This window comes from Rhipicephalus microplus, chromosome 4 (genome assembly GCF_043290135.1).
Source record: "Rhipicephalus microplus isolate Deutch F79 chromosome 4, USDA_Rmic, whole genome shotgun sequence".
Classification (NCBI taxonomy): Eukaryota; Metazoa; Arthropoda; class Arachnida; order Ixodida; family Ixodidae; genus Rhipicephalus; species Rhipicephalus microplus.
This window is the reverse complement of record NC_134703.1, coordinates 34,565,841-34,580,759: the sequence shown is the minus strand read 5'-3', so window position 1 is coordinate 34,580,759 and position 14,919 is coordinate 34,565,841. Positions and strand designations below refer to the sequence as shown.

Sequence of the window (14,919 nt, the reverse complement as noted above, 5' to 3'; positions counted from 1 at the left end):
CATGATTACAAATTTCACCAATGAGCATCGTCACCTTTTCCGGGGCACTGCGGTCGCCTACGCTGAAGCCTTGGAGGACGTCATTGAGTGTTTTGCCTGTGAAGACAGTAGCCGCAATGGACAAACCGTAATAGATGTTGACATGAACAGTGCACTGCCAGAAGAGAACCAGAGGGCCTTGCGAGAGCTATTGTTTGAATTCAGGGCGTGCTTTGCTCAGTCGTCTAAAGTGAGTCAGACGCCAATTACACAGCACAGGATAATCACTTACGACGACGCAAGACCTATTCACCAACAGCCATACCGCGTCTCGCCGACAGAACGCGCAGCTATCAAGCAGCAAGTGAAAGAAATGATCGACGACGGCGTTATCCAGCCTTCGAACAGTCCCTGGTCCTCACCGGTCGTTCTGGTTAAGAAGAAGGACGGTACGCTTCGCTTCTGTGTAGATTACAGAAAGCTCAACAACGTCACAAAAAAAGATGTTTATCCGCTGCCGCGTATTGATGACTCGCTTGACCGACTACGACGAGCGAAGTATTTTTCTTCCCTGGATTTAAAGAGTGGCTACTGGCAAATTGAGGTTGATGAGCGCGACCGCGAAAAAACCGCCTTTGTCACGCCGGATGGCCTCTACGAATTTCGGGTGCTACCGTTCGGACTCTGCTCTGCGCCAGCTACCTTCCAACGCATGATGGACACTGTGTTGACTGACTTAAAATGGCAAAGCTGCCTTGTGTACTTGGATGATGTGGTCGTGTTTTCAACCAGCTTCTCCGAACATCTGAAGCGACTACGACAAGTACTTGAGGCGATTCGGACGGCTAACCTTACGTTAAAGCCGCAAAAATGCCATTTCGGTTACGAAGAACTAAAGTTCCTTGGACATGTCGTAAGCGCAGAAGGCGTCCGTCCTGACCCTGAGAAAACCGCCGCTGTCGCAGCCTTCCCGACTCCTGCCGATAAGAAAAGTGTGCGGCGGTTTCTTGGTCTATGCGCGTACTACCGGCGCTTTATAGGCAATTTTTCGAAAATTGCCGAACCATTAACTAGACTCACTAGAGACGATACGCCGTTCGTTTGGAGTGCTGAACAAGAATCAGCATTCACAGAGCTTCGGCTTCGCCTGGCATCACCACCTGTTCTTGGACATTTCGACGAGGAAGCCGAAACAGAAATTCATACCGACGCCAGTAACGTCGGTCTGGGCGCGGTACTCGTCCAACGGCAGGAGGGAATTGAAAAGGTTATCGCCTACGCAAGCCGAACCCTAACACGCCCGGAGTCAAACTACAGTACCACGGAGAAGGAGTGCCTTGCTGTCGTGTGGGCAATTGCTAAGTTTCGACCTTACCTTTACGGCCGTCCATTCAGAGTAGTGACGGATCATCACTCGCTGTGCTGGCTTGCGAACCTCAGAGACCCCTCCGGACGACTGGCAAGGTGGAGCCTACGTCTGCAGGAGTACGACGTCACTATCGTGTACAAGTCCGGTCGTGCACACGAAGATGCGGACACGTTGTCACGCGCGCCAGTTGAGCCTGCCGCTCAGAGCTTCGAAGAGGACTGCCCTTTCCTTGGCTCCGTAAGCGTAACAGACTTGGCTTTACGGCAGCGAGCAGATGCTCAATTGCGACCTATCATTGAACATCTAGAGGGCCGCAACGTATCACTGCCCCAGCATATAACTCGCGGATTGTCATCCTTCTGCTTACGACAGGGCGTGTTGTACAAGAAGAACGCAGCCGCCAGCAACAAAACTTACCTGTTGGTCGTCCCCGCAGAGCTGCGTGAGGAAATTCTATTTGCCTGCCACAACGAGCCTCCATCGGGCCATCTGGGCATCACCCGAACCATCGCTAGGGTACGAAAGTCTTACTACTGGCCGAAACTTGCCGCTTGCGTTAAACAGTACGTTCAAGCCTGCCGCGAATGCCAGCGCCGAAAATCCCCATCTGTTAAGCCTGCGGGATTACTTCACCCTATCGAGCCACCCAGAACACCCTTCGATCAAGTCGGCATGGACCTCCTGGGTCCGTTTCCCTTGTCATCTTCCGGCAACAAGTGGATAATCGTCGCTACAGATTATCTAACCCGCTATGCTGAAACTAAGGCGCTTCCTAAAAGCACGGCTTGTGAAGTTGCTCAGTTTTTCATCGAGAGAATTGTATTACGCCACGGTGCTCCATCCTGTGTCATCACAGACCGAGGAACAGCGTTTACAGCAAGGCTCCTTGAACAAGTTTTTCAGTTAAGTTACTCCACGCATCGCAAGACAACAGCGTATCACCCTCAGACAAATGGACTGACCGAGCGGCTTAACAAAACGATGACTGATATGCTGTCTATGTACATAGACGTACAGCACAAGACGTGGGATGAAATACTGCCTTACGTAACATTCGCGTATAATACCGCTACGCAAGAGACCACACGATTCACTCCGTTTCGTCTTCTATACGGTCGGGACGTTCAGACGATGTTGGACGCAATGCTCCCATGCGACATTGACAACATCGAGAATCTCGACGAAGATGCTGAGTGTTTCGTGCAACGAGCCGAGGAAGCACGTCAACTAGCCCGCGTAAACATCAAGAAACAACAAGGCGTCGATGCACAGCGCTACAACCGCTGCCACAGACAAGTCGATTATAAACCAGGTGACCAGGTGTTGGTTTGGACCCCTGTGCGCTGCAAAGGTCTCTCTGAGAAGCTTCTCAGTCGGTATTTTGGCCCGTACAAAGTGCTACGACAAGTGAGCGACGTCAATTACGAAGTCCTTCCGGACGGAAGCCAACCACCCCGACGCCGACAGCTACGACCCGAGATTGTGCACGTGGTGCGGTTAAAACCGTACCACACACTGTGACAATGTTTTTTTTTTTACGATACACGCTTCGTTTAGCATCGAGGCGATGCTCTTCAGGGAGGAGGGGCAGTGCCGCGCGCTTGAGCTGCCAGCGCAAAAGAGGCAGACGAAGTAGCAGTTCCCCTCGTGCCATTGTTCTGTTTTTGGCTGCGCTGAGCCGACCGCTCTTCGGACTTTTGTGAGGACGCCTTAAAAACGTCTCCTGTCTCTTTAACGTGACAATATGTTTTATATCACCAGTTTACAGTTGCCTAACGATGCCAACAGCGACATGGGTATTAGCAACACTAGAAACGGTGAGCTGACAGGTAGCGCTTGTGCTCGCGAGTTTGGTAACCCTGGGCACTGGAATTAGCTTCAGTGCATGGTGCTCAACTGCAATTCGCGTTAACCCGACGTGACGGCTGTACCTCGGGATTACATATGTATTGTATATGAGATTGCCACCACAATTGACGTTTAAGGAACGTTATAAAATATATTTAAAAAGAAGTTCCAAGACCTATCATGCCCATGTGGTACAGTATACTAGATTACCACGCAGAATGCTGGGGTTTGATTCCTGCTGGAACCTTTACATTTATTGTTTGCAGTCGTTGGTTCAACGCAGCCGATGTCAGCTTCTTCTTAACGATAATGCGTTACAATTTTCAATATCTCTTCTCACCGTTCCTGAGTAGATATAAAATGTCAATCGCTTGTGGAATATACCCGCCAGTGGTGTGCGGATAGGTGCCTCACGACGTACGCCACTTGATGATGATGATTATGATGATTATGATGATGATGATGACAATGTCACATTCCTAATGTCAATTCGTTACACCATTTTATTTTCGCATATTAACTTTGGTTTACCCTAACACAAAGGGATGAATAGGTAGGTAGGTAGGTAGGTAGGTAGGTAGGTAGGTAGGTAGGTAGGTAGGTAGGTAGGTAGGTAGGTAGGTAGGTAGGTAGGTAGGTAGGTAGGTGGGTGGGTGGGTGGGTGGGTGGGTGGGTGGGTGGGTAGGTAGGTAGGTAGGTAGGTAGGTAGGTAGGTAGGTAGGTAGGTAGGTAGGTAGGTAGGTAGGTAGGTAGGTAGGTAGGTAGGTAGGTAGGTAGGTAGGTAGGTAGGTAGGTAGGTAGGTAGGTAGGTAGGTAGGTAGGTAGGTAGGTAGGTAGGTAGGTAGGTAGGTAGGTAGGTAGGTAGGTAGGTAGGTAGGTAGGTAGGTAGGTAGGTAGGTAGGTAGGTAGGTAGGTAGGTAGGTAGGTAGGTAGGTAGGTAGGTGAAATGAAGATGCACATCTCTGCTCGTGGCACCTTGTTACAGTGTGTAGCCACCACCGCTGTTTACATGGGGCTTCAAGACCAAATAAGGACACGCAGTCAAAGACAGAGGTAAGCGACGAAAGTAGGAGCGCCTGCGTTGTCATCACCTGCGTCTGCTTTTGTTTGCGTGCGCACAAGTGTCCTTCTAGGCAAAACCAACTCGCCCAAGAATCGGTTATTTTGTGCTTATACAAAGCATGTCCCAAATTTCGAAAAATCAGGGAAATTCAATATTTGTTCGATGCCACTTCGATTACTTCTGTATCCGCAGGCATCTTAAGATGGGTGAATACATCATTCCGTACAGTATTACAAAATATAAATTACACTTTTAATTATGAAGTTAGGTGGTTATGTAAAGTGAGAGAATTGAAGGTTTTCATTCTAAGAACCCATTTCAGCTTTGAGGTTTCGAAAAAGTGGCCTCTAGTGATTACTCGAAACTCCTAGAATTCACTCAAATTCAGCCCCCAAACCGAGGCCGAAACGCGAAGAGCGCCGCTGCCATGTTCTTCTGAGACATCTAGAATGCGTAATCGTCGTTATATCAATGGACTTCGTTGTGCGCGTGTGCGGACTGCGCTTGTAATTGTAGCAAGCATGACGCACATACGTTAACGAACGCGGAAGAACTACGCGCCTGTTACTGTTGTCTTGAACAGTGAAGTCATTCTGGTCGTCTGCTTGTTGCGTTCACAGGTGCTTCGGTTTCAGATTCACCGTACCATTTAATTAGGCAGCAAATATTGCTAACAGCCACTTTGTTGAAATCTCACAGCTGCAACTGCTTATTCGCATGAAGAACTTGGATTTTTTTTTAATTTGATGCAACCGCCTAACTCAATGAACTCAAAACTATTTAGTTAAACACTTTAATTACTATCCCGAATAATATCTTTGACCATTTTAAGACGCCTGCCTCTACAGAAAAAGCACTTGTGAAGGCAGCGACCAAATATTGTATTTTTCTCATTTTTAGGGGATATTGGGAACGTTTCTTTAAACACTCGGTAAACTAGCTTGGGTAGGAATAAGCTGTTTAGTTGAAAGCTATAGCGCACGTCTTGAGTTCCTCTCTTCTAAATGGGCAACATTTCATGGCAAACCAAAAGAATTTTGACCACTTGTATCTATCTATCCCAAGCGCATATGTCTTGGTTGCTTCCTTGACACCGTATACACCAAGACAGGCCTGTAAGGGCACGAGTGTATAAACAACGTGACTGACTGGTAATGCCAAAAGGTCACTACGTCCTCTTCCCAGCTCGCGTACGTTCTTGTGTGCGGTAGGTGGGAGATTCACAGTTCATATCGACCCAGGAACGGTGAGATGAGAAAGGTTCGTTTCACAGAAAACTTGGTGTCGGCGATGGCGCTTTGGTCAGGGAAAAAAACAAACAAAAACAACTGATGCATAGAAAAAAAACAAGAGAGTTTGTGTCACAATAGGCGCAGTAGTTCTGCAAGGCAGTCACGTATTCTACCGCAGAGCCTCGTCTGCTTTAGAAACTCCTTTTCTAAATGACAGTACGACAGTGTCATGAGGCAGCGACGTCAGTTGCGCTTTCGCGTGTTTGCTTTGATAACAGCGTGACAAACGTTAAACATTTACTCTATGACTCGGAAAGCTACACCTAAGCGGGGCTTGACACTGGAAGAGTACGCTAACGAAAAATGAGCACGTACATTACGCCGTTGCGTGTAGTTGTAAGACAGAGGTCTGTGATCTAACGAGAATTCTGATGTTTCGTCGCACCATAAGGTACCCTTGAAGCGGCACACCCGGCAAGCCCATATTCGCATATACTGGCTTAATAGACAAATGTGTGAATGTGTGTACAGTGAATGCGTAAACCAATCTACTTTTTTTATTTTTATTTTTTTTGTAATTTCTCCCTCTCTTCGCAACATTTCTTTTTAACATCTTTCATTCCCCTCACCCCTTTCCCCAGCACAGGGTAGCCAGCCGGTCTAAGAACTGGCTAACCTTCCTGTCTTTCCGCTTAAACTTTCTTCCTCCTCTTCTTCCTCCAATCTACTATAACTTGTCGGTCTATATCGCTTGACTCACAGCCATAGAAGTACACCACCCGCTTACTGCTTCGCATGAAACCATTCCGAAAATGCGTTCAAATTTGTTGCTATAGTGCATCGACTGCATCGGCCCTGAGGCAAAACTTTGACTTTCATTACTTGGTATTCTATTGATATCGCAATCGACTGTCCGACTTGTGCTCGAAACTTGGGCAGCTTTTCCAAAAATTTATGTCAGAGAGGCCCTAGACATTTGTTCTATCACGCTTGTTCGATCGAAGCGGCACCTTTGCGATTACCCTTAATTGATTGATTGATTGATTGATTGATTGATTGATTGATTGATCAATTGATTGATTGATTGATTGATTGATTGATTGATTGATTGATTGATTGATTGATTGATATGTGGGGTTTAACGTCCCAAAACCACTATATGGTTATGAGAGACGCCGTAGTGGAGGGCTCCGGAAATTTTGACCCCCTGGGGTTCTTTAACGTGCACCCAAATCTGAGTACATGGGCCTACAACATTTCCGCCTCCATCGAAAATTGCGATTAACCCTATATACTTGGACGTAGTACGAGTGAGCTTGTGTCCTTTGCAGAGGAGCCGCGTGTTCACGTGGTGGGCGTGCTGGGCGAGAGGGCGTCGCTGCCGTGCGACATGACGCCAAACACGACGGACGACGAGGTCTCCCTGGTGCTGTGGTACAAGGACGACTCGACCACGCCCATCTACTCGTGCGACGCGCGACGCAGCAGCCTGTCGCAGGCGCACCATGCCCCGGCGGACTGGCTCGGTCACCGGGCCTACCTGCGGCTGGGGCCTCCGGAGGAGCCCGCCGGAGGCCAGGCGGCCCTCGAGCTGTACCCGGTGCACGAGGAGGACGAGGGCCTGTACCGCTGCCGAGTGGACTTCCGCAAGGCGCGCACCAGGAACTACGAGGTCGTGCTCAAGGTCATCTGTGAGTGGTCCCCGTTTTTGAGCTTGGCACGCGCTTCGAACGAACGCGCATCTTGTACGGACTCCATCCGCGATGTGATCCCGCTGTATGAACTGGACTATAGTCATTGACTGTGCTCATGCGTTATAAGCCATATAGTGTGCATATGTACATAGTGCCCCTCATTATTTTTTTTATTCTTCCGAATGTTTCAGCAAGATGGCAAGTTGGGCCAGTTGGATTGCGTTCATAATTGAAAATTTTGTTGAAGCGCACTAAAAAAACGAACGGAAAGAAGAGGCTGACAAGGACAGCGCTTGCTCTCACAACTGAAGGTTTATTAATCAGAAAAGGTGTTTAAAGCGGATACTAATGTTTCGTATCTCTGTGTGTATCTTGTATACAATACTACCGTGATGTTGCAACATCATGGTAGTAAAAGGTAGGCTACGTTAGAGCTGACTATCCCATGAGATAGACAGCTCTAACGTAATAATAATAATAATAATAATAATAATAATAATACCACTTGCGGGGATAAAATAACGTCAGCTTGTAGAAAAACGTAACTCATAAGGAGGATTCGTGGCTGCATAGTTGGTTGACAATGCTAAACTGGCGAAGCAAGAATTCGGTGCAGTACACAGAACGCAAACTGCGCATGCAGTGCTTGTCTTGTGCTGTGTGTGTCGGTTCTTTCATGTCCGGTACCGAATTAGCACTCTGCCGTTCAGCCCTGTCAAGAAACTCCCGCGAGGAATTCGTCTGCGGTCGTGTACGTCAGTCTCAGCGCTTGTGAGCATCTCAGTTTTTCGCTACCTCTTAGCGTTCCCTGTTTTCTCGCGCTAGTCGAACTGTCCCATTCGCGCGCATTGTTACGTCGTCCTAGTATGTGGCGTGCACTCGGGAAGTTCTTCACGAAACCGCACCAGCCGAAAACGCGCTCGATTGCGCGTGGGACATTCCTAAGGGTGCATGCGCTGGTTTCACGGTGCACTATACTTGTAACCCTGGTCCTTGGCGAATTCCTGTCCGTGCATCCTTATAGCTCACAAGCACTCGAGGAGAATTAGTGGAGTGGTGTTTCTCGATGCCTTCAGTTGATGTACCGCACTACGCGGCGATCGGCAGTATACGTGCACAGCATGGCCGTGGAGCCGCGCACTTTGTCAAGCTCCATCCAGCGAGGCCGTTTTCTCATAAATGCGGACGCGTGGCCCTCTTAGGTCGAGTTATATAGCGTTTACAAATTAGCGATTTCGAGGGCGAAAAGGTAGCATGATTTAGTGCCGCACACGAAATGGTGGGTGGTGTCGCCGATTGGTAAACGTTCTTTACTTGATCGTTTCTTCAAACCATCGAAACCCTTGTTAAACACTACACTGCATCATAAATGTCCGAAGACATGTAGATACATATGAGCTGTGTTCGAAAGCTGCTCACTAAAGACACAGATGCGCTTCCTAAGCCGTTGTTGAAGTTCAAACTGTCCGAAGTTCGCTTGTGGTACCAAATTTAGGAAATACTAGATACCAAAGCGCTTCTATGCCCACGCTGTGAGAAAAGTGTGCAAGTGTCCTTCGGTCTCTCCCGTAAGACGAATTACTTTAAAAGGATGGTGCAATATAGCAATATAAATTATCTCGGAGGTGCAGGGTCTGGAACCTACCTTTCGTGCTGCGAAGCCGGGCGTCTTGCCCTCAGGGCTAACCACGAAATGTGAACATATAGCTAAACCGTGTGAATCTAACTACCGATGGTACAGAAATAAACTAAATGGATCACTTTTAACGGCGAAGCTGTCCTTGGTCGAGCCTTTCATGTCAGCGATCCGTGGTATAACCCTTGTGGACATCATATGTTTGTTTTTTTTGTTTGTTTGTTCCTTTGTTTGTTTATTTGTCGCCTAAAAGATTTTGGTTCATACCTAACCTAACCTAATACACGGGTATGCGCCATAGACATAGGGCAAAATCCCACTACTCAGGACTCCATGGTCAACTAAAAAATTAGGGGACCCTAAAGCTTCGCCTTTAACAGGTGAACAGGTTAGCAACGTCCTGTTCCTAGAGCGTAATTCAAACACTTAGTGCAAGAAACCTTTTATAACTTGATATGCACCGCCGCTACGTGGCCTACGTGCCTTTTGTAGTGGGTGACCGGCTCGAAACCACGAAGTCAATATGATAATCACGTGCTCTGACGCCCGATGGCAATGTACGCTTGTACCACGCATTTATTGCACGTTGGCGCTATTCTCCGGCGACACTCATACATATGGTGTGGACGTGCACACGCATTACATGCACACAGACAACACCAACACCCCAGAATCGTGGGAGTGCCTCTTGCGTGCCTCCGAGCCAGAAGACCAACGCCGTCTCATCCAGCGCGCAGTGGAGGCTGCGGTATCCCAAGGGATCCCTGCCGACCTCCTCTGAAATAGCGCAACCATGCAGTCTCTGTACCGGTCCCCTCCATTTTTTTTCCTTTATTTCGGATAGAAATAAAGATATATAACTACCACCACCACGCATTATTGCTGCAATATTTCACGTTGTATTGGAAAGCATGTATACAGCATGCACGTGTTTGTAAGGCATGAAAGGTACTTTCACTGCAATTCCAAGCAGATGAAGTTATTTTCACTATGTTCACAAGTTGACGCGGGGTTGTGAGTTATAACAGCCGCTTGCTGCGCCAACGACCCAGGTTCGATGCCCACGGAGACCCAGGATGTTGTTATCGCTTATTTCATTAGCATCGTCATCGCTTTTTCGGTCGCGCCATAAGATGATATGACTTCTTGCTCACAGCCAACGACGCCGACACCGGAATTTCGGCGAAACGAGCTCTTTCGCTATCGCCTTAAAAGTAAGGCAACCGTTGCCCAAACAAACGGATTAGCGCAACAAAAGTCTATGCGGCCTATCAGAAAAACTGTTATCCTCATAAACGCCAGAGTGCCTCGAGCGTGCAGCGGAGGCGAACGAGTGCATCAAGTCACGTCACACGTGAGACATGAGCGCCTCCTGGCAGTTTTCTTCGAAAACAAAGCGCGTGGCTCTGGGACGGGCGTGCTCGCCCGTCTCAGAGGTTATAAGATGTAGAACGTAAGGCGACGGGTAGGTGCCACCACCGTCTCGTTTTAGCAAAGCGTTAAAAACACTCTCCTTTTCGTGCAAGCGTTGCATGGTCAGCGCAACGCGATAAGCGCTACGGTCATTAAAATTACTTATGTATCTCTTTTCTAATGAAAGATGCACATGCAGAATATATACGTGTTGTTAAGGTGCCCCAGACATGCGCAATAATTGCTTTTTAATCGACAATCGCACAAGTATGAACGCTGAACCTTGAGAAACATTGGGGGTCGCTGCGGATGGGGTCGGCCGTTTCAAGTACCCGATGCTGTTAAGAGTAAACAAACAGACAAAATGACAGACAGGCATACCAAAATTTTTGCGTCTAAGGTCCCCAAGAGAGACTATCATCTTTAAAAAAGCGCGAGAGTTAGCCCAACCAGCGCCATCAGGCGTCACGTCACACCAGGCGTCACGTGATACTTAATCGTTATAAAACGTGGTGGCTAGGCTACCACATCAAAGCTTATCAGTGGTACATCATATCGGAGCATCTTAGCAAGGTGTTCTTTGTAAACCTGTGCAGCGCCGCTGACCTGTGTATAAGACTGGTATGGTCAAGATGCGGTAAATCTATACTACCACCTCTCAAAGTTTACCAAGGAGTGTTTACTGAAGATCAGTGATACAACATACCTGAAACACTAGCAAAACATATAAATGCGTCAGCCTGACTTCGGAGGGAACGCCACCAGTTCGCCTGTTTCATCAGTGCCCGCATAGAGGCGCAGTTTTGATCTTTACGAAGGAGTCGGTAGCATATTTAGTGGTGTTGGATGTGGGGAACATGTGAAACCGACCTCGAAGATCATACACACCAGGTGAAGAAAAGACGCTTGAGCTTTGCTTTCAAAAGTAGAACTCGTTAGTGTGATCGGGCCCCCCTGTACACCGCCTTTTGATTTGCTTGCCTGGCTTCGGTTCTCTGCATGTGCATGCCCCGGCAAACGAGCGTCTGTGCGCGTAGAATCGGTCGCTTGAAAGTCTCTCAAGAGAGAGAGAGAGAGATAAAGATGCAAGGAAAGGCAGGGAGGTTAACCAGACGCACATCCGGTTTGCTACCCTGCAAACCGGATGTGCGTCTGGTTAACCCTACTGATGTAGTGTTCTACCACAGCTCGTGTTCTACCACAGAGCCACGCCGTTCTTTCAAAGTGCTCATTGAAAGAAATAGACACTATATGAATGTCATGTTCACATTGGAGGAGTATCCCGACCGCATATACCGATCGTATCCCGACACGGTACACGTTGACAAGGTGAGAAGGAGGAACAGTGCAAGGACGACGTATTTAGTTTACTCAGATGCCTCATATCAAGAGCGCGGACTAAGGAGCAACGTCACACACGTCGCATCAACTTCTTTTGGGGCCCTACAATTCCAGTACATTAAACGCCTTCATTATGACGGCGCGGCTTCAAAGCTATCAGTTTCCAGCTTCGAGGTTTGTCCGTTACTATTTTCAAACCGACTTTTAATTACGCTGGCTACATAATCGAACGATTTGCTGCACTGAAGCAAATCTCTGTTATCCGAGAAACTGCGTTATGTCGGCATCCTTCTTATGATGCGGCAAAAAGATGACTCCAGTGGAAGAGTATTGGTGTTTCGAGACAGCATCACGCGTTTGCTCTGTGTCCTAATATATTATCTGGGGATTAAGGTACCGAGACTACCATATGATTATGAGAGACGCGGTAGTAAAGGGCTCCGAAAATTTCGGCCACCTGGGTTTTTTTAAGTGCACCTAAATCAAAGTGCGTGGCGCTCAAACATAGGCACGTGCGGAACGAGGGCAAGAGCTTCGGCGAGCTAGCGGAATTTAAGGCAAACATTATTATGCTGCACAAAACAACGTCATCAATCATTTATTTGGGCAAAATAAGGGGAAGTAATCAGTCAAGTCTGCTCAGCCGTGAAATATTCGACTACTGCTGCTATTGTTTCCTTCTAACAGAATTTAGTACGAACCAAACTTTTTTTTTCCTATGTTGCCAGTGCCCCCTAATGAACCAATCATCACCGACCAGAATGGGGAGATCCTTCCGAGCAAAAGCATCATTGGGCCGTACAACGAGGGAGACCGCCTGCTGCTGGTTTGCCAAGTCGAAGGAGGTGAGCTTCTGGTCTAAACGTGTTCTGTCCACAGGCATTAACCGAGTCGCCTCGTGTTCACAGGCAGTCCTCCGCCGGTGGTCACGTGGTGGCGCGAGTCGTTCCTGCTGGACGACCAGTACAACGTGACCTCTCAGGGGATCTCGAGGAACGAGCTGCTTCTTCCCTCTCTGGGCCGCAATGACCTCATGGCCACCTTCACCTGCTTGGCCACCAACAACAACATCTCCTTCCCGGTGTCCGCCAGCGTCACTGTTGACCTCAACTGTAAGCACCCCAAATTAGGCGCGCCACGAATGCATGTGTACTGCCGCTCGGGACGTCGCCTAGTGAAGTTATTCCTATAACGAACTGCCTTCAGTTATAGATACGCACCCAGAGCAAACACATCCGCGGAAACAAATAAAGTAGAACCTCGTTGATGCGTTCCCGTTTCGTACGAGTTCCCGTGGCAACGTTCGAGATATCAATTTCAAGCGAAACTGTGGCACGTTTTAACGAATTTGAATTGTACGTTTTTCCAGACAGTCCTTTTTTTTTTCTTTTTCGTGTTTCTTTTATTCGTGAATTTGTGAACAAGGTCCCTTGATTTGATTGGTAGCTCTCGATCGGCTCTCTCATGATTGGCTGGTGACGCAACCCTCTTCGCGGTGGTGGGTCCACGTGAAATCATTTTACATGTTTACTCGAGGTCTGTACGTACATTACAGGTAGAGAGTGGCGACAGAAACGGGAAAAATAAGCTTATACAAATACGAGAGAGCACTACAGTGTCTCAAATGAGGAAGAAAAAAACCTACGGGTCTTCTTGTCCCTCAGTCAGGAATTTCTGTACAACCTATTTATGGGTACAACATACAAATTGGTACACCATACTAATGAGACACCGCACGAGGTTCTCAATACTAATTGGTACACCATACCAATTAGTATGGTGTACCAATTAGTACACCATACTAATTGGTACACCATACTAATGAGACACCGCACGAGGTTCGGCTGAGTTGGCTTTTACGCGAGTGCGCGCCGCCATGAGATTGACCGTGGTGTCCGGTGCGATCCCGTCGTTCAGCGCGCGCTGGTCGACGGGCATAAAACTCGGGTGGTGTTTCGCGTAACTTTACACGGTGTGACTCAGCTGAAGGTGGCATTGTGGCGATGCATCCGGACGACTTGCTTCAATGTCTTCGCAGTCCGTCCGCTCTCGGTGTGGATCGAGGGCGAGCAGCGGCCTCTGTCGGCAGGCAAGCCTGTGACGCTGCGCTGTCTCTCGGCCGGCTCGAGGCCCCCCGCCGTGGTCGAGTGGTGGAAGGCGGGCGTGCGAATGAACGCCACGCAAGTGAACGGCACCAGTGCTCTCACCTTCGTCCCCGTCAGCGAGGACTCGGGCAAGCAGCTTTCGTGCCGCGCCGAGAACCCACTCATCGCCGGAAGCGCAATCGAAGACGGCTGGAAGCTCGAAGTGCACTGTAAGATTCCCGTTTGTTACAAGTCGCGAAAGGGTGCGTAGTTAGCGGGCCACGAGCGGCCGGCTTGTACTGGGAGCATTTCCAACATGTACGCATTCTTTGGAGAATCGCAGTTAGGTGGGCGAGTTGGTTTGGGTTGATATTGAAGAGAATATATAGGAATTTGTTCAATTCTGGCACTCGTCTTATGCCATAGACTCCTCGTATTTGCCATGTAGCACGTAGACAGGATAACCGCTGGTCATTAAGGGTAACTAACTGGATTCGCAGAGAAGGCAAGCGGGTTAGGGAGAGACAGAAGGCTAGGTGGGCAGATGAGATTAAGAAGTTTGCGGGTATAAATTGGCAGCAGCAAGCACAGGACCGAGTTAACTGGTGGAACATGGGAGAGGCCTTTGTCCTGCAGTGGACGTAGTCAAGCTGATGATGATGATGATGATGATTATTATTATGATTATGATTACAAACTACGCTTTTTTGCGGATGTAGTGCTCCCTTCACTTGGCTATTAGCAAATGTGACCAAATGTGAAAGAAAAAAAAAGCACTGGCTCAGCTTTAACTCATCTAAACGTTTTTATCACAAGTATAAAGTAATGACATAAAAATATAGGCAGACAGAGGGAAAAGGAGAAACAATGAGAAATAAACTAAAATAGTAAGAGACAAAAATATAATATAGAAAGGTAGAGAGAAACATGAAATGAACAGAAAAAAAGGAAAAAAATAAACTGCATCTTCTCGTACGCGTCGTTACAAAACGAGATTCAATAAAGGAGAAAAATGTATTCTTGCTGTGGGGAAACTAAGGAAACGACAGAGCATGTTCTGATTTAATGTGTTTGTTTCCGGCCCGGGTGTTCATTCGGCCACCAGTGTACGTGGAACCTTTGCGTATTCAGTAGAGCTGGTTGGTAACATGCGGATTTTGAACGATGAAACAGGGTTATAACAGGACAAAGATGAGCGCCGTGTATTTTACGAGTCCTAGCCGTGCATGTGTACAGCGTCGTGCGGCTGTCCTCTAGTTT

The 14,919-nt window shown here is 48.0% G+C and overlaps 1 protein-coding gene across 2 annotated transcripts in view; it reads left to right on the top strand.

Moving 5' to 3' along the window:
- Positions 1 to 14,919, top strand: part of LOC119172582 (neural cell adhesion molecule 2-like) — a 239,290-nt gene that overhangs the window by 175,727 nt on the left and 48,644 nt on the right. For both annotated transcript variants that reach the window (XM_075892528.1, XM_075892529.1), the window contains 4 exons: positions 6,823 to 7,182; positions 12,304 to 12,420; positions 12,484 to 12,687; positions 13,614 to 13,889. In XM_075892528.1, coding sequence (XP_075748643.1) covers positions 6,823 to 7,182; positions 12,304 to 12,420; positions 12,484 to 12,687; positions 13,614 to 13,889 — 957 coding nt within the window. The remainder of the gene's footprint in view (positions 1 to 6,822; positions 7,183 to 12,303; positions 12,421 to 12,483; positions 12,688 to 13,613; positions 13,890 to 14,919) is intronic.